The sequence below is a fragment of the Pagrus pagrus genome (assembly GCF_965226575.1).
Source record: "Pagrus pagrus genome assembly, chromosome: 24".
NCBI lineage: Eukaryota > Metazoa > Chordata > Actinopteri > Spariformes > Sparidae > Pagrus > Pagrus pagrus.
The window spans coordinates 7,913,116-7,934,146 of record NC_140206.1 but is presented as its reverse complement, the minus strand read 5'-3'; the positions used below and the strand labels follow the sequence as shown (position 1 = coordinate 7,934,146).

The following is a 21,031-nucleotide window of genomic DNA, read 5'->3' as shown; positions in this document are numbered from 1 at the left end:
TCATATTTATAACTTATTCCTATAAGAGAACGTTTAGCATAGCATTAACGGTGCAACATGTAAGAATTTTAGTTTAAAATATTCAAAAACTGAAGAAAATAACAGGTTTGATATCATGTTATGACTGCTAGCTGCACGGCTAACTGGGCTAATGGCAGCTACAGATGGCAGAAAAGATTAATAACATGAACAATAGCAGAATAAATAAAATATAATATAGTCTTCAAATGTACAGGGTCACATGAATAAAAGATAATGACAATAATATGATAAAATTATTTTTAAAGCTTTAAGAGGTTGCTGGTTTTTACATGGGAACAGATTGTTACGGGTGTACGAAATTTGATGTGACACCTAGCTACTTTTAGCTAGCTATGAATGAATAAACAATTTAAAATGAATGCTATAATATATTCTCTTATAATTAATCACGTCAATAAATTGAAGAAACTTTATATTAAAAAAAGCTTATGTAGTATCAAAACAACAATAGCTAGCAAGCTAGGCTAAAAATGACACTGTTAGCTAGCTAAAATGCTATAAATCAATTAATAAACTTTGAAATTAATGCCCTTTTCTATTATAATGAATGCATAATTAGTTTTGAGGCTTTAAATAATCAGTTGGGACACTTTATATTTAAAAAATAATAATAAACTTTATTTAAATAGCATATTTAGCGCAACACATTTCAAAATAAAAGCATAAAACAGCTCGTGAGGTGAAATAAGCTGCTTTAAAATAGACATAAATAGTTAATGGTGTTTGTGAGTGTTATAAAGTTGTGTGTCTGCGTGTGTTTAGTAAACAGTACAGCAGTAATCAGTGTGGATGTGTGGAGTACTACACGGTCCAATGAGGGGAGGGCACTTCCCTTCTACCCTGACCTGATATTTCCTCTCTGCCCACTGTCCCCACCGCCGCACCAGTGCGATGCCAGAGCTGCAACATTAGCGAGCTAATTTTCCCGTTTTCACAACCCTCCACCGGGGAGACCTGTCGTGTTTCTGCCCACTCTTCCTTTTCTCTTTCTCGAGCGAGCTGCAGCGGGGGTTTTTCTTTTACGGACATGCCGAACATCGTGCTTTTTAGCGGGAGCTCTCACCACGACCTGTCCCAGAAAGTGGCTGATCGGCTGGGGCTGGATCTGGGGAAAGTGATAACGAAGAAATTCAGCAACCAGGAGACATGGCGAGTGGATTTTTTAATTTCTCTACGACGCTTGTTGTTCACTTGGTGTCTGGCAGCTGCGCATTTAAAGCACGATACGTGTGTTTGTCGGGTGTAGCTGCTCATGTTGCCTCAGCCTCGGCATCACATGTGGGGCAGGTTAGCTTGAAGCTAACAATAGTTTACTATTCAGCGGGTAGCGCTGAAACGTCCACACGTGACTAGCTAGCCACATGTAAACACACCAGGCTAGCGAGCTTATAGCGAGTAAACTTCGGCGCGTCCTTTCTCGGACAGCTTTGCTAGCCCTCCATTCTTCACTCTGAGTTTTTAACGAGCACACATGGCTGTTTTAAAATGGACCTGAGTCGTTGTCAAATTACGTAACTTTACATATTGCTCGCTGCGTATCATGCTAACTCTCTGCTAGCGTCACGTCTGGCTTCTTCCCCCGTGTGATGGTAATGCGAGGCAGAAAGTGTCCGGACAAACCTCCTGCGTGTGTTTGCAAAGTTTCCCCCCCAAAAGCTCGCATGTGTTAGTCCTAACTATGTGAAACAATTAACCAATAAATTAGAAGTATGTAGTTGTTTTAAATCGTGCTTTAACATGTCATAGGTAGCTAGTTCTGAAGTGGGAACACATTGTTACGAGTGTACCAAATTTGACGTGACACCTTTTGACGCCATCACCTAGTTAGTTAGCTAGCTTGACGCTGTTAGCTAGCCGTTAACCTGACACCTGTGGGTTTAACTACACAGTGAATACGACATTTGTACACCTGACTGAACACGATGGTTTGGGTGACACTGTTGTCCGATTTAAGCCGAAAATAAGTAGAGTAAACGGCGGGGAGAGTGTGTCCGATAATGGATGCTTGCTAGCTTGCTGTCATTTGAAGGTGGGAGTAACGTCAGCTGGCTAACAACAGACGATGACATGTGTCTCACTGCAAAAACAGACGTTTGACAGGTTTTAAAAGCAGCAAAATGCACAAATTCAACCACAGCTGTCACCTGGACAGAGATATTAAGTGTCTCAGCTTGTTTCTCAACTCAAAGAGTGCAGTTTTTCCTCATTACTTGCAGGAGAGGTTGGTTTATTCTCCAGTGTTTAAATCACATGAGCTTCATTTGTGCTTATTTCCAAAGCCAAGCTGATCATTAGTCAAATCACTGACTGCACGCTACGACTAGCCTCACTGATATTTGCATCACAAAGGCCTCTTCCTATCTTCCCTCAAAGAAAGTTATTTAAGGACGTGTGTTTGACCTCCGGGGTGATGTTTTATCGCCACACCGGCCTCGAGTGCATCGCCCTGACCTCACCACACGTCCATTTATCTGACGCAGCTTTACTTTCAGCTTATTTCTGAGTGTATTGTGGTTCAGAGTGATTTCCAAGCGTTCAATAAAGTGCATTTTATTCTGTCTCTGGATCCTGAAGCTGAGTGAGTGTTGGCATTAACGTTGTCAGAGTCTGATTTCGTTCCCCCGCCGTGGTCGCATGTTTTACAGCGATGCACTCTGGATAAAAGCACCCGCCGCTCTTTTGTAATCTTCTCCTTGCATGAGACACCATAGTTTCCTCCATCAGAGCTTGTAAAAGTGGCCTGACCCCCTTTATCCTCCTCTCTGCCGGTGACGTTTCCACCCACAGCTCTTAAAAATCCAAGCAAAACTCTGATTATCTGCGCTGACGCCTCTCTCCAGGGAACGCAGCTGTTTGGGCGACACACGGCGCAAAACAAAGATTATTTTCTCATCCTGGCAGACTAACGGGGAGGTGAGAACGGGACACTAATAACAGCTCTTCTCACAGGTTTTTTTTCGCCAGGTGACCTGCAGAGGTCAAGGACCAGGAACAGAGGGAGTGGATTTCTGGGAATTCAATCGCAGGAAGACTTTGTGGTTGTTTGCAGGGAGAGAAATGTCCAAATACAGATTTAATTAACGGTGACACTGCCTTGTTTTGTGTTGAAGGCGTATTCGCTGGAGTCTGCAGACACTGGCTTTTATTCAGAGATGGCAGAGTTGCTTGTTTCAGCCTCTCAGAGTTTGATGAAGGTCGACTGAGTTTGGGTTTTTTGACTGTTGACATTTGAAGATGTCTGTGAGGGACAGTTTTCTTTTTAAGGTTATATTTGTGTTCAGCATGTCTCCTTTATTTGGACAGTGAGAGCTGATGTGTGACAGGAAAGGAGACGACAAAAAGACGAGACGTTTAAGGATGCAACCTTTTGATTTTTCACCATTTTTGTGACTTATAGACAAATCAGTAACGGCATTAACATGGATCCTTGCTGCGACCCTCTGTGTGAATGTTTCCCCCTAAATGATCTCCTAATCAGCCACATCGGTCACCAAATCCTCCACTTTGATTTTTACAAACTTCTCTGCAGAAACTTGCTGTGAAACGAGCTCAAACAATGTGAGCGGCAGCCCTTTTCCCCCGGTGATTCACCACCTTTACAGACGTGTAATCGTGGCCTCCCTTAAAAAAAAACTGCAGGCCTTGTGACTCTCACCCTTTACAACTGAACATGCCCACCGATCACATGACGGAGGCCGGGGGGGGACCTGTGGTCGTGTCCCACACAGGAATGTTTCACACACACATGCTGTCTGCGTTACTGTGTGTGTGTGTGTGTGTGTGTGTGTGTGTGTGTGTGTGTGTGTGTACCTGGCAGGGCAGTATTTGTTTCCACACATCCTCACAGGATCGAGGGACGCAGCCCAGACTTGTTTCTGGCAGCTCGGTCGTACAAAAACCTGACACAGGTTTTAATCGGAGTCGAGAACACTCTCTGCTCATGAACGCATCGCTGGAGCCGAATAATGAACCGAATGTCATTTAAATGTGGAAATGATTCCTGCACAATGTTAGCAGCGCTGTCGAGAAATGATAAAAGTCCGGTGTGGCACCCCAACGTGACACGTTTGCACCCTTTTCTCGCCCCGACAGTGTTGAAATCGGGGAGAGCGTGCGAGGCGAGGACGTGTACATCGTGCAGAGCGGCTGCGGCGAAATCAACGACAACCTCATGGAGCTTCTAATCATGATCAACGCCTGCAAGATCGCCTCCTCGTCCCGCGTCACCGCCGTCATCCCCTGCTTCCCCTACGCCCGGCAGGACAAAAAGGACAAGGTAGACGCTCGCACACCCGCAAATCCAGATGTGATCAGTTCAGACTGATGAACTCTTCTGTCTCGTTTCATGTCTGCACACTCTTTGTGAAGAAGCTGTAACAAAAGTGTGATTGAAGCACGTTGTCCCATAAATAGTGTCCATAGAAACGTCTCTAAACTAAAGATTAGGCCCTGTACAGACTGTACAGTCAAAGTATTGATCGACAGTGTATTGATACTTTGGTGGACTTTGCTTTAACCTCCCCTGTTTAGCATTCAGTGTATTAACATGTAAAGGCACGATACCTGCTGAACAAACAAGAGCAGCTGCTAACCGCTAACTGTAGTCTGTTTATGCATCCAGCTACTGTTAGCTCAGTTAGCCGTGCAGCTAGCTGGACTACTGGAGCAGCACAAAAGAGGCTTTCAGGGCCCGAGGCTAGCTGGTTAGCATGCTAACTTCAGAAGATATCTCTCCAACAAAATACATAAACGCGTTTGACGTTACTTAAAACTGTTTTATCTTCATTCTGATGATAATTTGTCAGTTTTTGAATGTTTTAAACTACAATTCTTACACATTACACCCAAAACAAACACAAAACACAGATTACTGTAAGTTTGAACAAACTTTATTGCTCACAGTTGCGTTAACAACTATTTAAATGTGCCTATAAAGGCTACGAGAGTCTGGAAATCTTTGGTTAAGTGCTTTATTAATGTATTTTTCAACCACTGTTCCTCCTCCTGTGGGCTCCTGTATCATCAGATAATGAATGATAACATAGTAAAACACAGTTATAATGATAAGAGCCATGTCATCATCGGAGGACTCATTCTAGGCAATAAAAGCTACATTACTAAACACTACGATCAGTTTAAATGTTAAATACTGGAGGGTTTTCTTCTGTATCTCTGCGTGTTGACGTGTTGGCGAACTCTGCACTGATGTATACATGACAACGCTCACAGGGAAGTCATCTGAGCCGTCAGAAAGGTATTCAGACATTCCAGCGGTTTGAGAAACTGGTTCACACATCCTGATTATCTTGTAAATCATTATCTGCTGTTGCCTCAGTTGTTGATGTAGCTGCAACAGTCAATCAAGGCAACAGGGGAGCAGCACCTGGAGACTTTTACAATGAATTAAACTATCCTTTCCCCTTCACACCCTCTTTCCCCTTTCCCCTTCACACCCAACGCCTGTATGTTTTTAAAGCAGTTTAGTCACGTGGAGGTGCGACATTAGAGGTCAAATCTCTGCAAACACTTCCTCAACCACACGCTGAAGGTGACAGGAAAGAGTTAAGTCCACTTAAACACACGAACACTAAACGTTTTAGGTGCTGCAGGTAGTCTCACACTGTCGAGTGAAGCCAGACTGTAAAATAATGTTTGATATTATTCTTTAAATTAAAAAAAAGAGTGGGATTTCAATCTGGAGACTGTTTTCAAACTGGTAATTTATCAATCCTGCATTTCCTCTGAGCAACTCAGCCGTCATCTCCAGGTAGTCGAGTGTTTTGTCAACATGCCCTAAATCCCACCGGCTGACGCTGTAAATCTACACCGTGTTGGCTTTTCTTGCAAGCAAGGTCAGGATTTTAAAAAGGTCACAGGTAAAGCTTAACTCCTGACAAAACGCCCCGAGGCTGTCTCAAAACCAAAAACACCACAAGCTCACAGAAGGATTTTACCTGCATCAAAAAGAAAAGTTTCAAATGTCAACATTTTTCTTACTCACCTCAAGCGACTGTGTCTTGCTGCTTGTCCCAGAGTCGAGCACCCATATCAGCCAAGCTGGTCGCCAACATGTTGTCTGTGGCCGGCGCCGACCACATCATCACCATGGACCTCCACGCATCACAAATCCAGGTGAGCGCACAACTTTCACAGCTGAAGGTCCGAGCATGTCTCAGGACTGCTGCTGACTGAGTCTAAGAAAGCCGACCTGAGCTGCGTGCATGACAGCGAATGACTTATCGCGACCATCTTTGCATGTCTGGTATGTAACCGTGTCTTCAGTGTCGTCCTGGAGCCTCGTCAGTGTACATAAAGAGGGAGCAGGTCTGCTGATGAGGCTCCTCACACCCAAAGCAAGGGGGTTTGTAGTAACTTCACGCTGTTGTGTTTTCTTCAAAGGGCTTCTTTGACATCGCTGTAGACAACCTTTACGCAGAGCCGGCTGTTCTGCAGTGGATCAGAGAAAACATCCCCGAGTGGAAGAACTGCATCATCGTGTCTCCAGACGCTGGCGGAGCAAAACGGTAAGATCACACCGACTCTGTGAAACCTGGTTAATGTGCAGAAGATCTTTAGATGATGTTTTGTTTGCAGGTTTCACTGTCGTCGCCTCAACAGTCACATAAAAGTCGTGTTGTGTTTACGAGCAGTTAAAGGTTCAGTCTGTGTTTAATGTGTCCATCTTCCTGTTTTTCCATCCAGCGTGACATCCATCGCTGACCGCCTGAACGTGGACTTCGCCCTCATCCACAAAGAGAGGAAGAAGGCCAACGAGGTGGACCGCATGGTGCTGGTGGGCGACGTCAAGGACCGCGTGGCCATCCTGGTGGACGACATGGCCGACACCTGCGGCACCATCTGCCACGCCGCCGACAAGTCAGTGTCGTTCAAACCTTGTGTCTCTTGTTCTGTCTGTGATGGACAAACTGAAACAGGATTGTAGAAGCAGAGGGCAGAACTTTATCTGGATCTAAACTGGGATCACAGTCCGATAAGTGTTGAACTTTAACTGATGCATATTAATATTGCCTCCGTTCAGGCTGATCGATGCCGGTGCAGTAAAGGTCTACGCCATCCTGACACACGGCATCTTCTCCGGTCCGGCAATCTCTCGCATCAACAGCGCCCCGTTCGAGGCCGTGGTGGTGACCAACACCATCCCACAGGAAGAGAAGATGAAGGCGTGCCCGAAAATACAGGTACACACCACACACACAGTTTCTACACTTGGATATGTGCCGTGGGTTTCACCAAGACACAACTGTCTGTGTTTATGCTTCACCATGTGTGATATGTTATGTAAACAGTTTGTGGCTGCTCATCTGAAGTGAGCTCGCTCCTAGTTTTTGCTTCTCGAGGCGTTGTCGCTGAAAGTTCATCGAATCAGTCGCACCTTTTTGATATCTGTTGACGCCCCAGCAGCATTTTGATGCACGTCAACTCCAGGGAAACAGTTTGTACATCGTCTGTGCCTTCAGATAACGGTTGTGCCAAAGTCTAACTCTAATATCTGATGAATTGTGCTGTAGTGAAAGTGAAAGTGTGAGCTGAGGCTTATCAGACGTAAACATGTTCATGCTGTAGCTGTAGTTTGTCTCCTACAACTATTATAGTGTTAGAGTTGAAAACTACACATTGTTCCTCTTGCTGTTTATTCATGTAGATTGTTTCGATGTGAGCTGTAGAGATGTCTGCCTTCTCTTGATTATAATGAAACTGGATGGTACCAGATTTCTCTCTTCTCTGAGCGTCTGTGTTCCCGACCAGGAGCACCTTCATCACACTTTGTTTGACTTCCCTGAGCACTGTGACGTTCTCTCTGAACAGTCCACAGACCTTTCTGAGAGCAGTTTCATGTAGGAACCATTTATTCTCTACCAAACCACACTCGCCGACCGTTTCACCCGAGAGAGGGAAGCGTGCATCCACTCGTGGTCGAGATGTAAACGTTGATGCTGAAGGAAGAAGGAAGCGGGTGTGTTCTCACGGATGAGAAGCCGGCTAACCTCTGCGATACAGAAAGAAAATGGTTCCTACATGAACCTGCTTTGAACAAGGTCTGTGAATTACCTCGAGGCAGCCGGCGATTTCTCCAAAACTCACAGAGCTCCTCGCACCAAAACAATCTAGGTGAAAAGACTAGCTTCACAGGAAACAGGAACAATATGTGTTTCTTTATTTTTGTGGGAGCTGAACTGTCACTTTCACAGTTTTCACAGATATGTCTTCCACTTTCTGTGCTGTGTTGCTCATAACAACACCCACAGGTTTGTGCAGTCTTGTTTGACGGGTGTCACCAGCCTACGTTTATCTGCTGCTGCAGTTCAGTGAAGAGAAGAGCAGCAGCAGAAAGAAAGAAATGTGTAGATTTACACGACGTATATCGAGTGATAAATCCATCCCCATCTTTGGATGAGGACAAACTCCAACAACAACAGAAATAATAAAGTAATACTCACATGTCGGACTTGTTCCCTCCAGGTCATCGACATCTCCATGATCCTGGCGGAGGCGATCAGGAGAACCCACAACGGCGAGTCAGTGTCCTACCTCTTCAGCCACGTACCTTTGTAAAGAACGAGAGAGGGCGACCCCCGGCCCTCTCTCCTCCTCCTCCTCCTCCTCCTCCCTCCTGTCGGGCACTTTCTGCCACATATCCTCCACAAAAGGCGCCTGATGGTTTTTTGGCCAACCCCACTTGTGACTACCTAAAGGTCACGCCCACATATTTTGACATTTTCACCAGGAGACAGAGAAAGATCACTACATCTCTGGAGACCAAGTTTGTATTTATGAGTATCTGTTTATCTTCTTTTCTGTTGTTTCAGTTTGGCCGACCTTAAACCCGATCGAGGCCCGGCCTTCACTTTAACCAAAGGGTCCATCGTGTATCATCATGTCGTCTGTGTACCTCGTTAATGAAGCATTCCACTTTGTCATGATTAGAGATATTTTGGCCCTTTTCTGCTTCACAATCTAATAATAAAAGTGAAATTGTTGCACCTTTTCTCCCCGCAAGTGTTTGCTGCACAAGCAGCTTAAAAAGTATTAAAATAACAGCTACGAGCTAACGCTATAATGAGTTTAATAAATGCTATCATCAGGCCGCAGACGCACACACAGATTTAATTTCCTCACGTCGTCTTCAGGGTTTTATTTCAAAGCGAGCCTCATGAATGTGCCGATGCGTCTTACCTCCCGCAACAAGCTGCTGTCATCCTCCTCCTCCTCCTCCTCCTTCAGCGCTATAACGCTCAGCTCATCTCTCCGAACCCTCCGACGGGTCTGTTGTTGATTAAAAGTGTCTGATAACGAGGTGTAAGTGGGCGCCGAGCCCACGTTTCCAAAAGGTCATGAAACAAATTGAGCCCGCAGCTCGATGATTTAGTGTTCGAACATTAAAAAAAATGGTGTAATCGTCATCGCAGCTGTGAACGGGTCACTGTAGCTCCAGTGAGGCAGGTTTCACTGTTTTGCCTGCAGGTGGATTAAAAAAAAGAAAAAGAGTTGGTGGAAAAGATGATTTAATTTTTTTTTTTTTATATGTAACACTTCGAGCTGTTTCTTTGACAATAAAGCTTTGACAATGGCTTAAATACAAACTGTGATGCTCGTCTTTACTGTTGGTTTCCCTCCGTCTCTGCTGCACGGCTCGCAACACGCCTTGAAAGTTTGGAAAATGCTTAAATGTGTTTTTAAAGGTGAGGAACGTGCATGTTGAAGTGGATTTGAACAAGGTGGTAAGTTGCTGTGGGTATAAACGTCTAAATCCTGAAGAGAAAAGCATCAAGAGTTTGAATGTTTCTGGTTTAGATGCCTTGAAAGTTCTTGAATTTTAAGCTTTAATATCTGACATCAAGGTTTTCTTCCTCAGACTTTAGAAAGCTGCCTCAGAAGACACGTTTCTACAGGTTGATCAGCTCCAGTAGATCAGTAAACAGTCCATTTTATCGCAGTTTTACATTTTTATTTTTGTTAAATATCAAAGTTTCCTTTTGTATCAGAAACATGAATAAAATGGTTAAATTGAACTCATTTATTGGAGCTCCAGGGAGACTTTGTTAAATATCTTGACGTACTTCAGTGGTGGAAATTAAACGTTAATCGGTACTTTTGCTTGAGTATGTAATATTCAGCTTCTTTACACTCTTTCAGCTACATATATCTGAAACAGTGCATTGTGAAACACTGTGAGGCCTTTAAAGCATCAAATTGACGTCTTTTAAGACGTCTGACTTGTTTCCCTTCACAACTTTTAATACGGTTTGAATGCAGGAATCTGTCGTTATTGTTTCTGTATTTACTTCATCTTTAATCCGTCTTCCATTAATTAATTGTTTATATTTGAACCAGCAGCTCAACATTTATGATCTAATTGAACACTTACAGCCTAAAAATAAGTACTTGTGGGTGGCCAAAGTTTTGAAAAATGAAGAAATACTGTTTTTTTTTCATCTTTATCTTTAATCTTAATTAATCTGGGGGTGCTTGAGGGTCTCCAGCTAAAGAGGAATCATTTATTTTCACTATAAATCCATAAATAAGTGACACTATGACATAATGAGTGTTTGTGATCATGGGCTTCATACACATTTAGTATAAAACACAATAAAAGCAGGTGTGCAGGAGAGCCACTGACTTCATTTACCTGCTGGGAACAAACACCTCATCACCACCAGGGGGCGCTGCTCCTGCACAAATGCGCAGCTGCAGTCATTAAAGTAACGAGGAGGGATAACGAGCCAGAGAAGTCACATTTCTCCGAACAAACGCAGCTGAACTAATGAAGCCTTTTAACTAAACCTGCCGCGGTGATGCTGAACACAAGTGTCGGGACATAAAACTGAGATAAAAATAAAAAACTGAGCGCAGAAACACCAGAAACCAACCATTTATTTACATTTCCATGATTAAACCAGACTCCTGTGAGAGCTTTCGTTTTGAGCAGTGGGGATGGATGTTGTGTGTGTGTGTGTTTGCGCGTGTGTGCGCGTGTGTCAGACGGAGGCTGGGAGCTGGTGATGTCAGATGTCATTAGCATATTTCTGACTATATCTAGCGCTTGCGCAAAGACGCGCCACTACTGCTGCAACGCACTGACCAGAGACCTTCCAGCCGTCAGACCACACTCCGGTAAGACTCATTCAGCTCGTAATTCACATTGTTTGGATTATAATCTGCAGGTTTTCACTCAGTTTAAAGAGAGATTAGTGCGCGGACTGTTGCGCAACGCGCTTGGAGACGCTGCGCCAAAAAATGGATAGAAAAAGATCCGATTATCTGGATGTTTTTTAAGTGAAAGCAGCTTTTTTGTGTGTGTTTTTAAAAACCTGATAGCGACACAAGAGGAGATGAAGAAGTGTGTGTGTGTGTTGTGTCTTTGTCCTGACACGTTCACGCACACATCAGCCTCCTTTGTTGCACGAGCTGCACCGTTATAAAGAGTGACGCGCTTTAATAAACACGCCCGACGCACGGTGGATGGGTTTTACGCGTTTTTTGGTGACATGTTGAGTTGAACTTGGGATTTTTTTTATATTTTAAGGAGCGAGGCGGGGGTGCAAAAGGAAAAAAACGGCAATCTGGGCGGTGGTTCCTTCAGATTGCACCCAAAGAAGTGCGTGACAAGTGAATTTTGCAGCCTCCATGTGGAGAAGCTCCACATAAATCCACATTTTAGCGCATTTTTATCCATCTGGGTGTTTTTTTGTATTTTACGCATGAAGTCTGCCCCGTTCTCCTCTCGCTCTGCCCAGCATGGGAACCCCTATTGTTATGTAAATGTCGTGGTTTGAACGCCTTTGGACCGGCTTCATTGTCTGGAGCAGGCTGAATGTGTGTCGGCTGTGTTGGATAACGGGGATGGATGCCAGTCAAAGTCCCTGCTGGGCAGAGCGGCAGGCGAACAAAAGAAGGCGGACGCACATTTTGTAGGAGAAAGTAGTCCGCGGTGGCGCACGTACTTAAACTGAACTGATTTTTTTTTTTTTTTTTTGACCACTGAGATTTTAGGCAACGCCCTTCCCACTGATAAACCCAGTCTGAGCCACGTGCTTTCATAAACATCCTGAACAGCTTTGTTTTATAAACATGACATAGTAGTTTATGAAAAATCTCCTTTCTTTTTTACAGATCTGCAACCATGAGCGACAAGCCCGACATCTCAGAGGTGGCCACCTTTGACAAGACCAAACTGAAGAAGACAGAGACGCAGGAGAAAAACCCCCTGCCGACAAAAGAAAGTAAGACCTGAAGTCCAAAGAGCTCGTTTTGTTTTGTGTCCACGTCTCAGTGAGAGTCTAACGTCTCCTCTCTCGTCTCCTCCGCAGCCATCGAACAGGAGAAGGCGGAAACGTCATGAGGCCCCTCTCCTCCCGTCATGCACTGTACACCCCCCCTCCTCCCGCATTGCCTTGTTTTCAGTCACTTCTTTTAGCTGTATAACCTTGTAACCGAAATTATGAAACAACAATAACCAAGCTGCACATGCCTGCGGACGGATGTTGCCTTCGCCAGGGCGGTCGGCCCCGTCCCCCCCGCCCCACCCCCACCAACAACAAACGCCACCTTCACGCTCGTCTTTCCGTCTAGATGAGGAGGATTTGTCTGAGGCGGAGGGGTGGACCCGCAGGAGGTCTATCCTTCGACACCACCTTGTTAACCACCGACGTACAGCGGAGAAGCCCACCGGGACGAGGGCGTGGCCCGCGTCCCAGGGAGCTCATCATCATCATCGTCACCCACCTTCCTGCGTGGCTGCTTTTGCGCCCAAAAAGCTGAGGCGTCAAGCTTTTTATTTTTTTGTTGTTGTTCTTTATTGTTTTTTCTAATTTTCGGAAAGAAAAAAAAATGCACAACTTTGTTTGTACGCTGGCCAAAATGTAAATGCCCCAAAAAATTGATTGTTTTGTCACCATGTTTTTTTTTTCTTTTTTGTATGTACACAAGGATTAAACAAAAAAGTGTAACGGATTCCATCTAGATCCGGGAGAGATGCTCAAATGGACCTAATTTACGGTTTAATTGTAACAACCCTTTGTCAAAGAGTGATTCGGGATAGCTTTCGTGTGTCGCAATCTGTCTTTGAATTGTCTCGAATGAGGAAAAAGGAGAACAAACTAAACTAAATACTGGTGATTGATTCCATGTGTTTGCTTTCAACCGTAGATTGAAATTCTTTGGATTTCATGTTTATCTGCCACAAACCATTACGAGAAATGGAAAACCGTGAAATGTTGTAATAAAAAAGAATTTGTTACTAAAAATTTGGGCTTTCTCTGGTAATCCTTTTTCACATTTTATCAGAATCCAGAGCAGCTAGCCTCACGCTACGTTAGCAAACATTCAGGTACCATTGTTCTATCTTATTGTGACCCATTTTGTCAAAATCCAGCTGTTAGCAAACATTAATTTACCATTGTTGTAGCTTATTCTATTGCATTTTATCACAGTTAGCCTCAAGCTATGATAGCAAACATTTATGTACCATTGTTGTAGCTTATTCTAATGCATTTTATCATAGTTAGCCTGCACGTTATGTTAGCAATCATTCAGGTAACATTGTTGTAGCTTATTCTAATGCATTTTATCACAACTAGCCTCACGTTATGTTAGCACACATTCATGTAACATTGCTGCAGCTTGTTCTAACCCATTTTATCACAGTTAGCCTCATGTTACATTAGCACACATTCATGTACCATCTAGCTTATTGTGACCCATTTTGTCAAAATCCAGCAGTAAGCAAACATTTTGGTAACATTGTTGTAGCTTATTCTATTGCATTTTATCACAGTTAGCCTCACGTTTCGTTAGCAAACGTTCGCATTAACATTGAGGTAGCCTATTCTAACCCATTTTATCACATTACATTAGCAAACACGTAACACTCCTAGCTTATTCTAACCCACTTCTCACACTATCTCACACTCTTCAGGCGCTTAGCAATCCGTTAGCGTTACTTAAGGGATGAGGCTGTGCTCTATTGAAAAGGCTTAAACTTCTCCACAGGGATTTAGCAGCACAGGAGTCGCTGCATGTTTGTATCCCAGAGTGTGCAGGGAAGTGAAAGCACCTGTCACGAACATGTTAAGATCACCACCGTTAGCACCAAGGTCACGTTAAAACCAGAGAAATTAAAGCCACGGAGGTTCACTGCGCCGACTGAGGAGCCACAGCCAGATTATTTAAGACAATTTAAATGTACAGTGCTCAGCTGATGGTCCTAATATCTGGTTTGATTCATTGGTGAGCAGTGGCTTATGTGACAGCGCCCTGACCCAGAGAACAGGGTGTAGCCACAGCAGGAGATTTACTCGGCCCTTTGTCCTAAACTGCCTTCGTCCTAAATTAGCCGCCACGTACAAAGCCTTAATGGCATTAGCATGACGCTGCTGACATGTCCTGCAAACGTCATGCTTTGCAGAACATATATGTTAAGTTAGATGCTTTTATTTAATTGAAATGTGGACTCTCTTCGAAGATCTAACATCAGAAACATCTTATTTAACTTGTGTTTTGTAGGTTTTCTCCATGTGGTGGATCAACACATCAACACATCACATAGTATTTATTGCAGAGATGGATGTTTAAGTGAATCTACATCCAAAACCGATGGTCAGATTGTTCTCAGGTAGCCCAGTGGTACGCAAATCTAACATGTTAGTGTAAGTGGATTGGTCTTAAGTCAGTTGCTCTTAATAAGGCATTAATCTGAGGAGGAGGAGGAGGAGGAGGTACATGTGGTAGGTTAGTGGGCTAGCCAGCGCAGAAGAGACTAGGCCAAAGCCTCTGCAGGTCCTCCCTCAGATGGGATTAACACCTCCCATCTCCCTCGATCTGCCTCTCCTCTGCAGCAGATCCTCCCTGAGAAAGTGACGGAGGATTTAAAGCTGGGGGTTGGGAGGGGTAAGATGTGTCAGCAGCGAGCCTGTCGAGATCCGAAGGGTGTCCTGGCTGGTAACCCATGGCAACAGCTGCTGCTGAGTCACTTCCTGGCGTAAGGGCGGTCTGTTTCTCATCATTAAACCCGTCCCGGTGGTGTGTTCGAGACACTCAGGAGATTATGAGCGCGGCACATTCTGCTCCGTCGTCTGTATGAAGACATATTGGACCATCTGTCTCCTGCAGCTCTTCGGTCCACACTGAAGGAATGTCTTTGAAACTGGCCTGATTGATTGATTGATTGATTGATTGATTGATGGTTACCAGATGCAACACGTGCCATTGTTTAAGCTCCATTAGCAGGCTGTCGCGCTATTGGCTTGTGGAGTCCCTGCACTTAGTAGTAGTTAGTCTGTGGCACAAACAGTGTTTATAGCCATGCTGGTCAAGACTAAAATAACTCTTTAATTATCAGATGGATTTACATGAAATTTGGTGCAGATACCCATGATGCCAAGAGGATGAATCCTCAAGACTTTGTTGATCTTCTGACTTTTCTTGTTGGGTCACCAGCAGGTCAAATTATTCACTTCTTGCGACAAGAAGATGGCTCATTTTTCCGAAAACCCCAAGCCCGAAAAAGTTCCCCTGGATCAGAAGTCTATTTGTGCAGCCGCCTGTTATCCTGAAAACACCTGCCCATCGCTCCGAAAATAAACACTTTTCCAGCAGTTGTTGGTTCAGTGACTGCCGGCCCGGTCCACAGTGCTGAATCAGCCGGGGTTTTACCCTTGAAAGGCCTCACGCCAAACTACATCCTCTCAACCTAACCTGATACCAAGGGCAACAAACCCAGACAGAGTGTGTATTTTGGGTAAAAAAGGGCCTTTGGAGGAGTTGGCTTTTGTTTCCGAGTTAATGGACTGTCGCACAAATGGGCTTTTGGCCTATTAGGGTTTCTGAACAAAGGGCAGTCCCCATGAATTAATTTGCACATATCCTGGGGTTATATGAATCTGCTTCGAGTACATAAAGAGACGAGAGAGGATGGTCGGTGGTAGAATGAACCAGAGGCTGTGGTGAGTCCTCAGTTCATTCAGAGGCTGAGCTAAATATAAACACACACACAAGCCTCCTAGCTTACAGCTAACCTACATTTGTTAGCGTTTGTTTGTGTTTTTTTTGTTAAATGTGTCGAGAACTAGCCAGTGGGGTTGGCGCAAATTTGATTTAGACGATTGTGGTCTCCTTTCCAGAGCCCCTATCTTAGCCTTCTCACATACTTAACTTAGATGCTGCTAATGTTAGCATTGTCACTGTGAGCATGTTAGCATTCACCGAGCTGCAGCGTCACTGTCATGGCTGCAGACTCGCCCAGATCACTCGCTCTGTTCACCGGCTGCTCTCTTGTTTTTCTGTGTTATACATCATCTGTATTATCTCAATTATCTTTCCATCACTCGCTGGGGTCTGCTGTGGATTTCCATGGCAACCACCCACCCCAGGAGCTACACTGCACCGTGAGGCGGGAGGCGGCTGCCGTCGATCACACCTAACCATTAGCTTTAATAAACATCCAGCGTGTCTGCGACTGCAGAGACACAAACAGAGCGGGGAGAGTAAACAGGAAAATGTGTTTAAGCCGGCATGTTTGTGTCATTATTGTGGCTTCCTGTCCAAACCATATCTCTGAGTAGATTGTCTGCAGTGTCATTATCAGCCGACCAGCGTTAAAGGCAGAGCTGCAACACTTGTTCCTCTTCTGCTGCTGTGTTAGAGGTCATCGGCTATGAATGCTTTTAATCGACATGTGGCAACGACAAGCATACGAGGCCACGCTCGGTGGGCCGAGGGGCCATGTGTATGTTCGCTCACAGGATATGACTTCAGAGTGTAATTTAATACAGCTATCAAAACACTCTGGGACTTCCCCATCCTCACATGGACAAGACTAAACCTTTGACTAAGCAGAGATAATAGAATCGCACACCATGATGTATTAAAACATGCTGTGACATAACGGCATTAATTACCAAGAGACCTTCGCTTTCTTAGGTGGTAGTCATGCAAAACCCATCTCAGCTCCCACAGAGACAGAATCAGTCATGTGATTACATCAAACTATGAAAAACAGCCTTGTTATGATGCCAGCAGGTAGAAATGATGCCAGGCTGCAAGACTGCATGGCCAGTGAGGTTTATAGGGAAATAATCTAAACGCAGATGCAGGTTTTTAACTGATCTTTGAGCTTAAAGTAGAAACAGACGACCTCTGCACCCCGAGCGTTTCCAACTGGTATTATTGTCGGCACTGCTTTCACAAAGACAACTGCCGCAGACGCAACTGCAGGGCAAAATGTGAGTTTATTCATTCATTTAGTCTACAATGGAGACTTGAAAGCAGGTAGAAGTGATGCCAGGCTGCCAATGATAAGTTAAAGGAGCTCTATGTAACAATTTCCATGTTTTAATCACTTTTTTATTGGTCATATAGGGGCGGATTGTAACGCAATGCCCAAAAATAAGCCTGTGGACTATTTAAAACGAATGGACTGTGGATTTCTTTGTGAAGGACTCCAGACCCCACTCTGCAAACGGATAGAGCATAACGTTAGTTTAGAAATGGAGTATTAACAGCTCCACAGAGCCCTTTTGAAGCAATAAAATGTGTCAATTGTCAGTTTAAGAAGTAGAAAGGACACATAAACTTTCAAAATCATCATATCTGGAGATAAACCTTCTTTGTTGTGCCACATGAACACATTATTTTTATCTCCTCTCGCCCTGGAGGATGTTTTCCATTCACTGATCCTTTCTTTCTGAGGTCTCTCCAGTTCTTTATACAAGGGGATTTCCTTGATTCTTGTCCAGAGTGACCTGACCTGCAAAAGCCGAGTTATTGTGATCAAGGATACATATTTACAACCTGACACGAAACATTAAAGTGATATCATGAAACAAAGTTCGCACTTTCATGCAACAAAAAGTGACCCTCAGAATGTTTTACCAGCCACGTCCTCTTTGTGCAATGTGTTTACAGATAAGTGCCGCTCTGCGTCCGGAGTTAGCAGGGAAGCAGGAACTCACTTTTTATAGCGCTTTTTTCTGAACAAAGACACAAAAGCTCACACATATGAGCCAACGCTCAGCTGTGAGAAAGAGCAGACATGAATTGTTAGCCACAGGAAACAGCTCAAAAACGTCTTGCTGCATCAAATGATAATTACGACAGATCCTGTGGCTTGGTAAACGTCCGTTTAACAGTCGTATGACCGCTAATTACACCATCACACTGATGCTATAAAGCAGAGCCAGCTTGTTAAGAATCAGTGGGGCAGAGAGCGGGCGTGGTCCGACAGTACTCTCTGCCTGTCTATAGCTTGGGTTGATTATCCCGGACATGCTCTATTAGTCTGGCCCCAGGTGGGGCCCCGATCAATGGTGTCTAAATGGTGTTGATGTTCACCATTGCTTGTGAACGCATCAGCCGAAGCGTTGCACAGAATCGATGCAGCCGTATAGACAGCAGAGCGCTTCTCACGTGTCAGCTTGACTCATTGTGACTTGATGAGGTGGTCCTGGAAATATCCACTCTGAGGTGATGACCGACAGCGAGTGTGAAGTATAGAGTCAGTGCGACTCATCAAGCTGTGCGTGCACACCCATGATCCTGCGAACAGATGCATGAGCGACTCGCCTTTCACGCATGCATGAGTCTCCCCGGTGCATCGGCGAGGTGAAAACACAGAGAGGCTCTCAGGGGCTGCTCTCCTGAGGGTTTATACAGAGCGACAGTCTTGACATTTCCCTGCGACTGCCACGCTGCAGACGAGACGCCTCCTCCCTCGCCGCAGGCGCTGATCTGGGCCACCCTCTGCATCTCCTCTTCCTCCTCACACAAGATGATGTTGCTGCTGCTGCAGACACCTTTTGGTTTCTCTTTTACAAAACGCAGAATTAATGCTTCTCGCAGCTGAACCTCCTTTGAGAGCCACAAATGTGGAGCTTGCACATCAATTTTTCATGAAATAAAGAGGATTCCCAGTCCATTTCAGAAATGCATGTGAGATGATGCACTTTAAAAATGCACGAAATGCAAAAATGCATCTTAAAAATCTATGACCTCTTTCCAAAAAGACGTATTTCCTGAACCTCATGATTTCGAGCTCCTCTTTTATGCAGCATCACTGCAAATGCTAACTTCTCCTCTTTCACAAGACTGAGGCCTTCGCTGCTGATTTAACGTCCTGCTTCTGCATCTGCACCTTTTCTAAGAATCTGTTTCGAAAAAGAAACACTGAGAAAATCAAAGTCCCTGAGAAGTCTGCATGGTGCCCAGAGACTCTCCAAGGCTGAGCTGCTGGCTTGAAGAATGTTGATCATGAGCGTTAATTACCCGGGAGGTCCCAGAGAGACCTGCTTAATTACTGCCCCCTTGTTAATAACAAGCTTAGTCATGTCATGTCCTTATTTGAGTTTTATTAATCAGCATGAGACCAACAGAGGAGAAGGTTTGGGAAACTACCTGCCAACCAGAAATCCAAGCTTTTATGTTGAAGACACTTCCAACCAGAAGAGGATTTCCTTACAGGTAAACAATAAAGCGTAGAAATATGCAGATGAGCTCTTAATTATCTGTCGATCTATCCGACTCTCACCTTCGGTCTTTGAGCTTCCTGTAAGTATGTGGAAGAACATGATCATAGATAGAAGCAGCTGAAATTAGTTTCCTTCAGTGTTCTCACACCGAAAAAAGCTTAACGCAAACTAGCGAGAACAAAGAGTTGTCCGATAATGTCTGAAGCCGTAAGTGTTCATGGGTGAACGTGATAACCCACTGATGTAGAGAGTGGTGAGACACAAACAAAAAGGGCGTGGTTGTCTGATTGTTGACTTCGGAAAGTCACAAAAATTGGGTTTCAGATGTTGTTCGACCATCTGATAACCACCTCAGTTGAAGCGTTTAGGTGCTTTTGAGACCGGAACATGTGACTCTGGTTTGCACAGAAGCAAATGAGTCATTTTGAGACATTCATGTGGCTGTTTGGTTTGTGCTTGTACAACCTACGACCTGCCTTTTCCTTTTGAACTCATGATCAAAACAAAAAGAAGGATCAACCGATTTTTAGATGTGTCTGGCCACACAGTATGTTGCTAAGATTTGAGAGGGTGTTGCCTTGAAACCTTTTGCAAGCTTCCACCACTAAGTCCATGGCGGTGATTGCAGGTGCAGCAGCCGGTAGCTCCTTCAGATTTTGCTCCATTTTTAATCTGTTAATTTGTTGGATTTGTTGTTGAAATATCAGCATTGCAGCAGCAGTTTAGGATTTAGAGCAGCGACCTTTGAGACAGTCACCGCCCACCGCATCTTTCAACCATCTAACCTGACCAGCCAGATGCTGCTGACTAATGTCCGGTTGCAGGGAAATTAAATGGACGAAATGGGAATCAGCTGGCCAAACAACAGGAAATCAGAGACTGTAGTGCCCACCTCTCTACAGAGATCTGTCTCCACCACAACATCCCAGTTGAAGCTATCACAACCGACGGGCGGACTCTGTTTCGAGCTGAAGGACTTCTACGGATCAAGGAGAGGTGGGCTCTGTGTTTACGTCATTGATGCTTAAACGAAGCCAAATAGCTGCTTGAATTACAACTGCTGCTCCTTCATGTTGAGGTTGATCCCTAGATGCCTCTTTCTGAAGGTATTCTCATGTTTGGGTAACTTTGTTTACGCCTGTTGCCACCGTACCCAGATCCAGATAAGAGGTGAACTCTTAAAGATGAATGTACAGTATGTATGGATAGATAAATCTGCCATATAAGCTTCAATCTATATGTGCTTGCAGCACCTGAAATGTTCTTCTCCACAATGTTACAGCTCTGTATATGCAGGTGAAATGCCCAAGGACACCTTTTCAACCCACAGCACGAACAGTGATTGATGATTCAGTTTTGGAAAGGCGCCCGAGCCTTTTCACGCCGTCTTGGCTCGAGCTGCGTGCGCCTGCATGTGCTTGATGAGGTTTCACTTCTTCCTCGCCGGCCTTTTTGCCTCATGCTGCTGCTTACAAAACAGAAAGGATGAATGGTGTCTCTCAGCTAAC

At 44.5% G+C, this 21,031-nt stretch overlaps 1 protein-coding gene across 1 annotated transcript; it reads left to right on the top strand.

Moving 5' to 3' along the window:
• The first annotated feature begins 876 nt into the window (after window positions 1–876).
• LOC311253239 (ribose-phosphate pyrophosphokinase 2) lies at window positions 877–9,049 on the top strand. Its single transcript, XM_084347058.1, has 7 exons — window positions 877–1,191; window positions 4,135–4,318; window positions 6,076–6,174; window positions 6,442–6,566; window positions 6,745–6,918; window positions 7,082–7,241; window positions 8,524–9,049. Exons 1-7 carry the CDS (start codon window positions 1,070–1,072, stop codon window positions 8,614–8,616), a joined length of 957 nt encoding a protein of 318 aa, XP_084203184.1. The 5' UTR covers window positions 877–1,069; the 3' UTR covers window positions 8,617–9,049.
• Window positions 9,050–21,031: the final 11,982 nt, after the last annotated feature.